Genomic DNA, 15598 nt, shown 5'->3' on the forward strand with positions numbered 1-15598 from the left:
ACCAAGGGACATGGACCACAGGAGACAAAGGAGGGGGGGGCAAGAGGAAGAGAAAGAGAGGGACGACAAGAGAAAGAAAGAAAGAGAGGGAGATAGAGAGGTTACCAGCTGTCCAATTTCTCTTGTTCGATCATTATGTGGGATTAAATAAAAATGTTTCAATCAGTCATAAATGAACTTTATTGTACTACAGGACAGGTTGTGTATATATTTTCTACTATTTATTCACTTAACTTAAGGCAACTGTAAATATTTTTTATCTCCTCCCCTTCATATCAAACTCATTGCCCCATCTCTCTCCCTTTCTCTCTCTCACACACACACAAATCTAAATCTTACCTAAATGATATGATCATAATTAAGTACAATATAAGTAAAATGATTACAAATGTAAGAATAAAAGCCATATATACTATACAACATGAGGTATACTACATTATACAACATTACTGCACAAAAACAAAAGGTAAAAGGATAATAAAAGGATATGATAAGATGAAATACAGTAGTATCCCCCCCCCCCATCTCTTTAACACACACTCACTCACTCTCTCTCTCTCTCTCTCTCTCTCTCTCTCTCTCTCTCTCTCTCTCTCTCTCTCTCTCTCCCTCTCTCTCTCTGTTCCCAACACTTCTCCCTCCTGCTCCTATGTCTCTTTTGTAGCCAAAGTAGCTTGCTGAACCGATCCACCGCAGTGCCTGGGACAGATTGAGTGAAAGAGAGAGTGAGGGATTTACAGGATGGGTAAGGGGGCTTAAGGGAAAACACACAGAGGAGAGAGAGAGAGGGGGGGAGAGAAAGACAGAGAGAGAGAGAGAGAGAGAGAGAGGGAGAGAGAGAGAGGGGGAGGAAGACCAAAATCCACCAAGCCTCCCTGGTGTGAGGTTTCTTGGCTACTGACGTGTGCGCACGACTCTCGTGGCAGGGTGAGTATTTTTTCCCTTTAAATAACTACAGTTGTGCTTTTAAGGCAGTAATTGCGACGATGGCGCCTTTTCAACCTGACTTATAGTCATGTCAAATGTATGTTCATGATGACAGCATTCATAACGTGTCCTCATGTCGTGTTAGCGTAAAGACAAACGCTCATCTTCATCTGAGAGCGCGCAATAAAACCACAGTTACCTGAATGCCAAGTCGTTAAGCAGCTCTTCATTTTTTTCACCCCCATTTCATCCCGATTTTCTGTCTGAGTCGCTCACATGTTCCCTGGTCTGTGTTTATCATCTCCAAACTCCGCGTGTGAGTGTGTGTGACAGCAGAGGGGGGTTTTCTAAACAATCCTATGCGCACATCACTGCCTCATTCAGCCTCTCTGCGAGGATACAGATTCCGCCTCGCAAACATGTAGTTTACAGGAAATATTGTGCAAAGATGTTTAACTAGTGTCCGCTTGACTCCGTGGAAATGGTGTGAGTTTTATTGGAGTGGGCTGCGCAGCTGAAATGCTTTGAGAAATCATGAGCAAACCCACCCATTGAGTCACGATATCTTCATTTAGTCGTTATGAAGTCATTTATTTTTCTACTGAGTGATTTCATCGTCCTCCCGGGCTGCGTTTGCGATGCTGAACAGTCAAGGTTGGTTAGTTTAGCACAGGTGTAGGCGCATTCCCGTCGTGCGCGTCCATGTAGGGTATTCTTCTTCTATACTTCTGTTTTTTTGGGCCAAGGTCTTTCCCTGTGTTAACCTATATTTGCTCCATATACTCCTGCTCCTCCTGCCTTTAAGACTCTCTCCAGATACAGTTACTTCTCTGTTTCTGCTGCCACTTCTGCTTGGATGTTTTCAGCAGCACCATCTCCATATCCTCTCCTCTTATCCATCACGCCCTCTTTCTCCTGGTGTCTCTCTTTCCTGAGGGGCTTAGAGGTGGTGTCAGTCTGTAGATTGTGACAGATTAGAGAGAATTAAACCTTTTGTCCCCCTGTGGCTCCTATCTAACCAATTCAATTGGCTCATTACTTTCTGGGTGAGGGAGCTGAGGGGCCTGTCTCAGAGCGCTAAAATGGGATTGTTATCACAAATCTAACGGAAACTGAATTTTTTTCACGCTCAATCTCAATCCCAAATCTCCAAAAGCTGCAACAGCCCTTTAGTGGATTTTTTTTTTTGGGATGATTTGAGTAGAATACATGGATTATCTATCCATGATCTATTATAAACCAGCAGGATGAGGTTTCTTCTGTTGGATCATGTTGTGTTTTCTTCAGCTCGGCTGCTGTTTTGACTGGCAGTCTATGAGAGAGATGAGGGTGCTGTCCGTGGTGCTGAACAAGTCTAGAAGAGCCACTCAGGCACCGCCACTCATTTCTGCAGTGTTGCAACTCCAATTGATTCACACTCATTCCTGACCACTTTGGCACATCGTCCAACTGCTGGAAGGTGTGATTGTTCATTCTTGCCGCCTCACTCTCTGCTCACTGGTTGTCTTTACATCTCCTCCTTCTGTGGCTTCAGTCATATGTCATTTGAGTGAGTTGTTTTTGATTCACACTGGCTCAAATTGCAACTGCGTGCCCAACCTCTGGCCTTACCCCTGTCATCCCTTCACTAGTCCCCAAGTGTCAGCAGCAGTGATGGCCACTTCTGGGTTTGCTGTTCAATTCACAACCTCTGATTAAAGACAGGGCAGTAAAAAAACTGTCCACATCTCAGATTTATGTACTTCCGTTTGTAAATTGCATAACTTTGTCTTATGATTGCTCTGGTTTTACATCTTTCATTTCTGTTTGTCCAACTGGATTTCATACTTTTTCCTTCACATCTGTCTGCCCCCTTAGTAACTCACTCTGTACTTCATCTGCTTCTTTCAGTCCGAACATGCCCAAGCTTGTCATTTCTCTGAGGCTTTCTCTGATGTGTACCCTTTAGCACCAGCCAGCTCTGTTCTTACACATCATTCCTGTGCCTTGTTCACAAAACAAGCTCTATTCATCCTCGCTGCCGCACAGAAATTGAAGTTACTTCTATAGTGGTCACGTCTCACACAATGGCTGTCCAGATAAGATGGGGCCAAGCTTAATCTTTAAGAGTTTATTCCCCACTAGAATTACTGTATCTATTATAACTCTGCTCTTCAAAGACTTGAAGGTTTGTTAGAAAAAGAGAGACAGGAAGAAGAATAAAGTGGGTCTTATGTCGTAATTTGGTATTTTCGCATTAATTTTCTGTTTTCAAAGCTTTCATAATTGCCTGATAAATAGTCAGTGTTAAATTAATTACTGTCAGCCTAAAGATGATGTATTTTATTCCACATTTTTATGCAAATAGCCCATTCGTAAAGACAGTGACTTAGTGAAAGCCTGCAGACAAGATGCAGAAGTGTTAGATGGAGAAAATGTGTGAATGATGTGGCTTTGAATCAATGACCGGCATGTGATTTTTCTGTGCACTACACAGGTCAGGATTTACACAGAATGGTGCAAGAAACTAGAAAAAGATCAGCTGCAGCAACGTGGAGATTTTCATAGTGACAGTTAAACAGGCCACAAGTATGTAAATAACAGCTCAGCATAACAGTGACCTGCAGAGGGAAGGCTCATACACATGTCTCTTCAAAACCTTGAAGCAGCTGTGTTATATCAGCAGAGGAACGTGCCTGATATCACTCCTGTTAGCAACTGTAAGAACATGAGGATGAACTGTCTTTATCATCAGTACATGATTGCCAAAACTGGACAATTGAGAAGTAGAAAAACATTTCCTGCTACAACAAATGGCAAATACGTAGTGACAAAAACTCATTTAACTGCCTGTCTACAGTTCAGTCTGTAGAAAGCATTGTGTGTGTAATTATGTGGAAATTGTGACACTAGTAGTTTTGAGTGAATGAGTGTATCAGTGCAGAGCAGGTGTTTCACAGCCACAATCTTCCAGAGATAATACGCTGTGTGTCACGTTTCATTTTAAGTGACTTTGGTGTACTTTAAGTTCTTTAGTGGCCTGCACAGTCTGTAAGATACAATGTGAAATTCACAGCATGCATGCGCCATGAAAAATGTACAGCCACTGAGAGACACTATCTACTAATTAAAGACTACTAATTAAATGGCCACCAGGTGTATAAATCTGAAGAATGTGCAAAAGTATTAAAACATTGTAGTTTTTGTTAAGGAAGTATCTGTAAATCAGTACAAAACAACTGCATGAAAGGGAGAAGAAAGCACTGGTCAAAGAGATCAGCACCCATCACACTCAGATACAAATACAACATCTGAAAATAATCAAAGCAAAAGTGAGACTAATTTCTAATTTCTCACTAATTTCTCACAATGGAAGATATGAGGTAAAATGAAAGTAATGATCCCCCTAGTGCAACACATAATAACTCAACTCAATGTGATTATAGTAAACATGCTCTGCGTTTCCCATATGCATTTACTCTCCATTATTCGTCAAGCTGATGATAGTGAATAGTGGTCCAAATTAAGCAGAGACTACACACACACACACGCACACAAACATGCACTGCACGGACTCACAAATGCATACAGACAGCATGCTCAAAGGATTTGCAGTGAAGTCCTTCCCAGTCAGCCAGAACTAAGGCACAGAAAGACCATGTGTGAGTCACACAGGACTTCTCCCCCCTCGTCCTGATCTGAGTGTGTTATTATCTATCCCTCAGTTTTTTAAGTCCTTGCCCAACTTCACTGGTTTACCGTGAAGTCATCATCTGTTGCGCTGACCTTTAACAGGATTGGTTGCGAGCGGATGTGTCACTAACTCATCTTGAGCGATAACAAGGCGAGACAGGAAGCTAGCCAGCAGCTGTTTGCATGTGTGTGGCTTTGTATGTCTGTCTCAGTGTTTCCCCATCCCTAATGACCTCCCCTCTGTGACCCTTCCATATTTACCTACATTTTTGTCTCTGCAGTTTTGACGTGCAATGCCTCTTCTGCTCTAACACCCCCCACCCCCTTGCTCTGCCCTCCAGATGAGTTCGTGCAGCAGCCGTGCGTTGACCATCCTGTCCACAGTGTTTGGAGCCTGTGGGCTGCTGCTGGTGGGGGTGGCCGTGTCCACAGACTACTGGCTGATTGTAGTGGAGGGCATCATCCTCCAGCAGAACCAGAGCATGGAGGTGAAGATGGCCCTGCATTCAGGCCTCTGGAGAGTTTGCTTTGTGGCTGGTAGGACGATATTCAACTGTACGACAACTACACACAATACTCACATTTACAAGTTAAAGGACGACTGCAGGAGATGCACACATGCTCATATATGGAGACACACACACATCCAAACAGTGTTGATACGTGTCTGTGCATATGTACACAATATCACAATGACAAACACACAGAAAGAGAGAGAACAGACCAGCAGAGTGAGAGATCAGGAAGGGGAGCAAAGAGAGATAGCAAGCTTGTAGCCTCCAGAATCATAGCTGTCACAAAACATGAACATTACCTGTGAGCAGGACCGCAGAGGCCCACACGCTTTTTTTTTGCTTTTTTTTTTTTTGGTTTAGGATTTTTTTGTTTCTACATGCGTCACTGACTTTGATCCTAAAAGCAAACTCCCAACATTTTTCCATTTCGTGCATTTCCTCTCAGGATCAGAAAACGGGAGATGTGTTGCGTCGGAGTACTTCACCGAACCGGATATAGAGATAACCACTGAAAACACTGCAAACATCCTCAGTGAGTAAAACATGTAACAACCCAGTGACACTACACATCATCTGGGGAGAGTCTGCAGTTATGAGTAATGCAGAGTCCCCCTGCTGATTGATTGTGGGTACTGAAATTTGAACACAATATTAGAGCTCCAAACATTAGTCGATTAATTAATCAACAGAAAATTAATCTGCAACTATTTGGATAATTGATAATTAGTTAAAGCCAGTTTTTAAGGAAAGAGTAGCAAAATTCTCAAATGAAATTCTTGGTTTTATATCACTATAAACTGAATATCTTTGGCTTTTGGACTCTTTTGGACTGTTGGTATATAAAACAAGATATTTGAAGACATCACTTTGGATGCTGGGAACTGTGATGGATATTTGTTAATGGACATAGTTTTCTGATGTTTTATAGATTAATTAATTGAGAAAATAATCAACAGATTAATCAAAATAAGAAGATAAATGTTAGTTGAAGCCCTGCATAATATCACTTGTTCGCCAACAGTAATCAGATGAACCACGTTAAAGTGATTTGGAAAAGCTGGTTCATCCGTAAAAACACTTATTTATTAAGTTTTTTGCCTGGTTTAATATATTTTAGATTAAAATAGAAAATCAACATTTAAAAAGTGGGTTTTTTTGTTGTTGTTTTTGTTTTTTAAACCAGAAATTCCTTTTCTAAAGGAGGTTTATGTCTGTATAAAAGATTTCATTCCAAAATGCTATAAGTCAATTTTGCTACCTAAAATTTCATAGTCATCATTTTTTTTAATATTAAAAAAAGGAGAAATCATTGTTAAAATATTTAGAACAATCATTTGATCATTGCTTTTTCAAATGGTAAATAACACAATGAAAGGTTGCAGGTTATATTTTCCACTCGCAGTACTGAATATTTGCAGCTACATTGTAGGAACAGAGCATGCTGATTAAAAATGGATTAAAAGCTGAAATTCACTCATGTTACTCTTTAATCTAGCAGGTATTCAACTATTTTCAATGTTTTGTTGTACCATCTTGGTAACTTTTTATATCACGACTCTGTTTCCCAGAGTTACAAAGACACTTCACCATAAATAAATCCTGTTAAGATCGGGCCTTACAAAAAGCATATTATTTTAAGAAAGGAATACTGTTTCCCATCTCTCTGTTATACTGACAGAATTAACAGCCAGGCACCACAAAACCTAGCATACTTAATATTATACATTTAATAGTTTTTAACACCCAGAAACATTAATCTTCACCTCTCCCAGCAGTTTAAGAACACATCCCTTCAACTTTGTTTAACACTGTGACCTCTCTTCCTGTAGAGATGGTGCGTACAGCCACGCCCTTCCCGATGGTGTCACTGCTCTTTGTCTTCACGGCCTTCGTCATCAGTAACATCGGACACATCCGGCCTCAGCGCACCATCCTGGCCTTTGTCTCCGGGATCTTCTTCATCCTCTCAGGTTGGGCAGCATTACTCATGTCCCGCTGTCACTATTCCTTCATTCTGTGATTGATTACCTCAGCCTGGTGTGTCCTGTGTCACATATGGAGACACTCCATCACTGCTCTATTTTTAGTGTATGATGCAGGCAGGTGTGTAGGCTGTCATCAGAAAAGGTGACTGGATTAGTTTTCAAGACTCCCGCAGGGTTTGAGCTCCTCTGTCATTTTGACTTTGCATTACTTTATCGACTTCACTGTTAGGCTTTCCTCACATTTCTAAGATAGTATGACAAAAACATAAACTTGTGACTGTGACAGTACATGCAATACTCCTAGGGCTCAGCAATATATCTATATTATGTCAATATCATGATATGAGACTAGATATTGTCTTAGATTTTGGATAACGTAATATATGGCATAAGTGTTGTCTTTTCCTGGTTTTAAAGGTTGCTATTGAGCAAGGTGATGTAATTTTCTGAACTTACAAGACTGTTCTAATTGTTCTATTATTTGTCTTTACCCACTTAGTCATTATATCCACATTACTGATGTTTATTTATCAAAAATCTCATTGTGTCAGTATTTTGTAAAGGAACCAATAGTCGTGTTGTTGCAATACTGATATCAAGGTATTTGGTCAAAAATATTATGATATTTGATTTTGTCCATATCACCCAGCCCTCCCACAGTATCATAAGCAGGTTTTTCATCTGAATTATCTGCATTAGTGTAGTTAACCTCCTTGAACAGCAGGTGGCTGTAATGTTTCCATTTCTTGTACTCTGTGAATGAAGTAAAGGTGCCAAATTGGAGCCCATGTTCTCTGGAGGCTGTTTCGCTTGACATGTTTGAGAAGGAAGCAGTACTGCAGTGCTCAGAGGAGCATCAAACAACAGTCTGCTACAACAGTTCAGGCTTGCTGTGGCAGGGACTTGCTGATAGAGGGTGCAGCAGAATATTAGTTGTTATGTAAGGGGGGGTTATGTAATGTTTATAGCCTGTGCTGGAAGTGTCACAGTGCTTTACTTTATGAGGTATTTTGATAATAGGGTGATAATAAGGGGCAAGTGTATCAAATTGCTTCTCAGTGGTTAGATATTCTGCTGCACTAAGCCTCTCTCTTCCTCCTGCCTTCCTTGCTCACCCCCCTCCCCTCCCCCTCCTCCCCTCTCTTGTTCATCCAGCCTCTCAGTTTTCTTTGCTGTTTCCGTTTCTAACCCCCTCTCAGTCCCTCTCTTCCCTCTTGTTTCCTACTTGCTCCTTCATTCAGAGTTTATTCTTTCAGTATTCTGAGTCACTGGGTCTGCGGTGTGTGTGTGGACTATAGAGTGGTATATAAACCTATTCTGCTTGCATCACTGTCAAGGTGGTCTTGTAAATATTGTAGTTTGGGTCGGCAGGCGGGGTGCAGTGACACCATGTTCTGGTTAATATTACAGAATTCAGAGCGAGGAGGAAAAACACAGCATGTAGCCACAGCTGTTCAAGCTTGGTTAGAGGTTGATGTTGTTCTATTTTCCTCTTTCTGTGACTTTTGTTTCTCATTTACACACAAACACCATAAGAATATTGCTTATGCTTGCTTGCAGACACTAAATTTATCTCAATTTTTTCCTTCTTTTGTCTCACACACGCATATACAACACACTTTCTCTTCTTTTACTTGCTTCATATATGCATGCCTGTGTGTTTCCCTCTTTTCTGATGTTACTTATTTAGACAAAGATGTTCTGTCATTGCAGGATTGACAGCAGCATGGTTTCTGCATTTTCCATGCTTTTCAATTTTAAATCGACAACACAACCTCTTAAACCAGCCGTTTATGTAAAGGGCAGAACAGCTTGACAGCTCTGGTGCATTTGAATATTGCAGTGAAAGCTAAAAATATTCCTATTCGCTGCTTACAGCATGCAGCTTTCTTCGAATATTGATTCTTCGATGTTGGCCATATGTTGTACCTCATGCATTTAACATTTTCTAAGGCAGGAAAGAGAGAGCATGTGAATGTTCCTTGAAGTGGGGGTATTTAATGTTGTATGTGATGTTTTCTGGGTCTTTCAGTTTTGAAAGCCAAGTCTGGTTTACCATACAATGATTATACTGAGTGCTGACTTGAACACACCAATGTTTTCACAGTATGCTGCATTTTAAAAAGTGTGTCAGGCCGAGAAGAACAAAATTTGAACCTGCAGTGCGGAACTTTTACATATAAATGAATGTCCGTTACATTCAAGCCCTTGTCAAATGAGTTCACACAATGCTGATTAAGCCTATCACCACCAGAAAAATCTCTCTGTATTCCACAGTATATGGAGTTTTTAAATATCGTGTCGGACGCGACATTCTTGCACTGTCTGTTTGGCCTATAATCGTGCAGCTCTTCTAGACTTTCCAAATATTATAGGTCCGAATGGATCAAATTCTGATAGTGAAACGAGTCATTTCACAGGGGCTGTGTGACACTCAAAACAAGTTACCCACTGTTTTACAGCTGCAACAGTAGGTTATGGCTATTGGTGTACTGGCCATCAGGCATACTGGGCTGGTGGGCCATCAAAAATCAGATTTTGGGCCGGTGGACCGCCCTCTCTGTGTGCTTGTCATTCAGGGTGCACATGAGAGAGTACTGCATGCCTGTGTCAGGCAATCACAGCCAAGCGCCCCCCTTTACTCTCGCTGCCAGAAGGGGGAGACAAAAGCTTTAAATGTATAAATCCAGACAATATTAACTAACAATTATTCTAGTGTAGTCTAGTCTAAAATATCAGAAAATAGTGAGTAAGGCCCATCACACTTTTGTATATTCCAGGTGATTACTTGTTTAGTCCAATCTACTGTCCTAAACTCAAAGTTATTCAATTTACTTTCACATATGACAAAGAATAGCAGCAAATCCTCAAAATGAAGAGGCTGGAACTCTGGAAAGTTTGGCATTTTTGGCATCGATTATCAGCTCATTGTTGGCTTTTGGGATGAATAAAAGAATGAAAATGGTTTAGCTTAGTTTAAATAAATGCAAATAGGGGATGAAGGAAGCTGAGAGACTTAAAAAAAAAAAGTCCAACATGAGAAAAAGGATAAGCCAAATATTTGAATCAGAGGATCATCCAGTTCTCTCAGCAAAAAACTTATTTTTGCTACTACAATGCTACCAGGAAATTACACTACTGCCACACTTTTTTTTTGCATGAATGAGCTATGTTTTGTTTCGCTTCTATGAGGTAAAAATGAAGTAAAGATCTTTCATTTCCTGAAGTCATTCATCTTTATTTGTCCTTCAATCATTTTTAATGAACCTTCCTGTCTCTCATTATGATTCACACAGACTCTCTCTCTCATTCTTCGATCTCTCCTCCATCTCTTTATTAATGTTAGCATTTTGGAAGCTAATTGGTTGGCGTGGTCACTTTACATCCCATCTCTCTCTCTCTTGATCTTGCTTCTAAAGTCTCGCCATATTGGTGCAGATGTCTGGATAGTTATATAATGACCTCCTTGCTCTCTCTTGTCCCTGCATCTGACTCTCTTTCTCTCTCTTACTCTGTCATTGTTAATGTGCTGTGTGTAGGCCTCAGTCTGGTGGTGGGCCTGGTGCTCTACATCTCCAGTATTAATGATGAGGTGATGAACCGGCCCAGGGAGCCCGAGCAGTTCTTCAACTACCATTACGGCTGGTCTTTTGCCTTCGCTGCCTCTTCCTTCTTGCTCAAAGAGGTCAGTCTGGGCTCTGTGTGTAATTGAGTGGTAAAAAATGTGGGTAAGAAAACTCTGTTTGCATACATACGCTACACGCAGAGAATGTATTTTAATTTATATGGTACGAGTGATATTTCCTGAATTGGCAAGCAGTTAAGACAATAAGTATTCTTGAGACAATGTGAGGTATCAATGGTTATGTGCAGGACTGCAGGGCTTGCGTGTGTGAGTTCATGTGTGCATCCATGCATGGTGCAGTTTCATGTGACTCCTCTGCTCATCTCCCCACCTCTCCTCCCTCCTTCTCCCCTCCCCCTTCTCCTTCTGCCTCTTTCCTATCATCAGCAGCAGCACTGCTCTTAATGTGGTGCAGTGGACAGTTCAGTGTGAACTAAACCTCCTCCCCTCCTCTTGCCACTCTTTTCTCACCATCTTCTCTTTTCTCCACATTCTCATCTCCTCCTTTTGATTTTCATACCATTTTAATCTACGTTGTATGAGTTTACAAGAATGTAAAGCACACAGTATACCATCATCTTTCTCAATCCTTAGCGATCAAAAGCACATATACAGAGTCCTTGCACCTTTCTGCCTTGTACATCCTTTTTGCACTTCTTCCTATCAGTCACTTTTAATCTGATTTCCCTGGCCATCGCTTGTTACTATTTTTTTGAAGTTTTATTTTGTCTCATAGCTCGATTAATTTATGTAACCTAACCCCTCTCTCCCTGTGGCATCTTATCTCCCCATCTTCCTCTCCTCTTCTCACTCACTGTCTCAGGGGGCCGGGGTGATGTCAGTCTATCTTTTTATGAAGCGCTACGCCGAGGAAGAGATGTACCGCCCCCACCCTGCACTCTACCGCCCCCGCCTGTCGGAGAGCAGCGACTACAGCGGCCAGTACCTCCACCCAGAGTCCTCCTGGCCCCCACCAAAACGAGGCCGCAGCACCTCTGAGGCCTCGAGCGACATCTCCATCCAGCTCAATCAGACGCCCCCGGCGCCGCCCAAAGGCAACCTTCAGACAGGCATCCAGGGCAGCCCGCCCTCAGGGTCTTCTTCTGCAGGGAGCTACCAAATGCCCCCACAGTCTGCTGGATACCCCTCCACACACACCCTGCCCAGGTCGCACTCCTCACATCCCCAAGGCCAGGCCCTTCCCATGGCCATGCCTCCATCGCCTGTGCACCCCCCTCACTATCATACACACATGCACATGAGTGCCTCCCCCTGTTAGAAAGAGGGAGCACTGGGGAGGGAAGGAGAGACAGTGACTCCTCATCATCATGTATGCTGAACATTTAGATGTGGATGAGATCAAATGCTGAGCTTGGATCAAAGGCTGATGTGGAGCACAGATCATATGACATGTAGTGGGGGGGCGGGGTGACCAAATATAAGAAATGTAGCTTTGGAACAATATGAACAAAGGACAAAGGAGCCTGAAAGAAACATTTTACAGGAACTGCGATGACAGCAAGGAATAGAAACAGGAGAAAAGGGAAAAAAAATAGAAATTCAGGTTTTTTCATGCTGGAAAGAGGGGAAAAGAGTGTTTCCTAGAAAGACTTTAGATGTTAGGTGAGTGACAGGGGAGATGCAGGAGAGGGAGAGTGAGGAAGGGAGAGAGTGAGGGGCTGCAGTATAATACGAAGATACTGCAGTGCTGCGGGAAATTTGTATGCACTTGGAAATGTACAATGCAAAACACAGATAACAAAGACTGAGGATGCACATAGTTTTATAGATAAATGATTCATGCCAATACATGGACAATGTACCTTTTTACGAAACGGTAATATGGTTAAATATACTCTTGTCTGAATTTCTTACATCATCAATCCAGATTCAAAGTAGTATTAATAATATTATTTATTAAAAAATATTAGTTAACTATAGAATAACTCTGAAATGAGAACAATGTATGTGAATGTTGTTAACATTTGTAAAAAAAAGAAAATACAGACGCAGGCGGATGATGTTCTGAAATATCATGAAGAGTAATCAACTTTATGTTTTACATATTTGTTTAAGATACAAATTTCTAACTTCTTGTAGATAAAATTGCTCATGAGGACTTCTCTATAGCTGTTGTAAATTATGAATGAAGCTTTGGCACAATTTGACCAAGTCACATCAAGAAAATGTCTGACTCATTCTTGCTTTTGGATGAAGACTCTGAAACAGGCGCACTACAACCAACAACATACCCTCTGGATGCAGTGCATGCTGGTTTGAAGAAAGAACCATCCGGATACTGATACGGGGTTGTGACGCCCTCTACTGGACACTTTCTGCACTGACCTGGACCAGCTTTGGGACTAGTTCACTACCTTTTCATGCACACTTCCTTCATCACTGACCAGCACTGTGTGTCAGTCGATGTTGCAGCACAGATGGGTTGGACTGGACCTGCTGTCTATTCATAAGATGGTCAGAATGCAGTTATGAACACAACAAAAAAGGATCAAGATATATGCTTTAAAGACATGTTAGAATAATTTTTAAAGCATATTAGCTTTTTTATATATCTGGGAAACTTATATGATGAAAGTATTAGTTACATTTGCACTTATTACTCAAAGAAAAATACAACTGTTTGTGACATGCGGGTCCTCTGTTTTTGACATTACAGACAGTTTTTAAACAACATTTGGCAGCCATTTGCAACAGTGCATCATTGCCATATGTTTCTGGAGTATCTGAACATTTTTGCTTTGATGAAAATGTGGTATGTTTAGGACTAAAACTCTTTTTTTTTCAATTAATCATTTTGTCTATGAATAGTCAGAAAATAGTGAAAAATGGGACACATTCACATTCAAATTTCTACTATTTACTGCCAAATTCGACAAAGAAAAGCATTAAATCCTCACTTTTGAGAAGCTGGAGCCAACAAATCAATTAACTGATTCATAATAGTTGCTGATTAATTTTCTCTTGATTAACTTGCATGTTACAGCAGGTATTGGAGGTTCTGCCTTTAAACTTTCTGAACATCCCCTTGGGTGAGACTGACTTTTTCTTCAACAGTCTGTTTTATACAACAATGTAGGGTGTTTTATCCTAATATGAAATTGTGTAAACGCAAAACACAAATATACAAAATACGGTTATATTGTGGGAGGTTTGTAGTATGTAAGGAATATTTTCAGATGCTCCCAAAGCTTATTGCTCTGATCAAGTTGCTCTTAAATACTGTACAGTATCTCAAAGATGCAGAAGAGTAAACAGGAGTATTCACTCTTCTCGAGACAAGAAGGACCTGCACATCAAAAACAGAAGTATTTGAATTTAGAGCAGTTATTTTTTGTTTGTTCGTTTTTAAGGCACATCATGCATATGGATATGTCGATATGATATGTCTCTGAAATGAGAGTTAAACCAACATTTCATTGTGTAATGGCTGGTTTTCATTATCACTGTGATGCTGGAGAGAGGGAAACACACTGATGTCCTACAGAAGATGTGTGGGATGGAAATAAAGACTTACAATCCAGGGGAGCATATAAAGAGAACATGGAGTTATCACCATATTTTCGCCTTTGTTCAGGGTTTGTTTTTTGTTTTTTTTTGTGAAGCATAAATGCGGTTTTTCAGTGTTGCCCTGATTTTTATTCATACAGTTGCACACATTTACATTATAAAGGAGACGCCCTGTGTAACTGCAGCCTTCTACTGTTGATTCTGCTGTTACAGTTAGGGGGTTAAGTGCCTTGCTCAAGGGCACCTCTGCAGTAGCTATCAGAAAAGATCAAAGTATTTCATTTCTTTCTAGATCTTCTTTCTTCTAAACCTTCTGGTCAAAAGTCCACTTCTCCAACCTTTAACGTACTGCCGACCCCATTGTGACCTTTGTGACAGCAGGATGTATTCTTTCTGTTTCTTCCTTTACATGAACCATTTCCCGTTTTAATTTCTAAAACCAGTCGATAATCATTCAGTGCCTCTTAAACTGCGGCAGTGCTTTCCTTTTTTCGTCTCTGTACCTCTTTGTTTTTCCCTCTCTACCCCCAGCCTTTTTCTTTGCCTCTACATGATTACATAAAAGGGTGTAGCTACGCTTGCTTCTGCATAAAGCCTAGTCTTCTTGCACATGACCATCTCTGTAAAGAAAAAAAAAACAAATGCTTTTTGATGCTTCAATGGAACTGATGCTGTATAATCCTGAGTTACATAATTGAATAGCAATTGTGATAAGATCACTGTTCTTGAAAGTGTTGACATCTGTCACTCACTTTCACTACTCTGCTTAATAGAAATAAAACCTTGAACATGGGTTCATTTCACTCTGTGCCCCCTCTGATTATCTGCTTCTGAATCTTTAACTTATATAACTTATATATATATATTGATGTTATATGTTTTTAGATATGGTTAATATTATTTTTGATTTGTATAGTAAAGTAATCCTTGAAAACATCTCTCTGATATGAACTGTAGTGACGTGAGTCCAGGTTGAACCGAAATGACTATGATATATAAAGGTTGCTGTTCTGGTTGGTCTCTGTGATGGAGGGAACCATAGTAAGTGAATGCACACTGCACTGCAGTGAACCACTGGGTGTTAACCAGGCTCCCTCCTCAGTCACGGCAAGCCACCACAGCCTCAGGGCAACAATTGATCAGTGTTGTGTGTGTATGCGCTTGTGCGTGCCTGCTTTTGCTGGAATATGTGTTTACATATGCGTGAAGGTTAGTAAAAGTTTATCATAACCAGCCTACGACTAAAAAAACTGCCATCAAATTTTCAAATAAATCATAATTTCAGGTGTCTTCAGTAAAAGTGAAGTGAAAATTCCTTCAATTAAACTTCTCTTTCTCCAAAACAG

General features: G+C 40.8%; 1 protein-coding gene across 1 annotated transcript; it reads left to right on the plus strand.

The window, feature by feature from the left end:
- Positions 1-689: 689 nt before the first annotated feature.
- On the plus strand, positions 690-15036 carry cacng7b (calcium channel, voltage-dependent, gamma subunit 7b). The gene is made up of 6 exons (XM_044358030.1): positions 690-927; positions 4941-5136; positions 5560-5646; positions 6944-7084; positions 10639-10784; positions 11548-15036. Exons 2-6 carry the CDS (start codon positions 4941-4943, stop codon positions 12001-12003), a joined length of 1026 nt encoding a protein of 341 aa, XP_044213965.1. The 5' UTR covers positions 690-927; the 3' UTR covers positions 12004-15036.
- Positions 15037-15598: the final 562 nt, after the last annotated feature.

Source organism: Thunnus albacares, chromosome 8 (assembly GCF_914725855.1).
Source record: "Thunnus albacares chromosome 8, fThuAlb1.1, whole genome shotgun sequence".
Classification (NCBI taxonomy): domain Eukaryota; kingdom Metazoa; phylum Chordata; class Actinopteri; order Scombriformes; family Scombridae; genus Thunnus; species Thunnus albacares.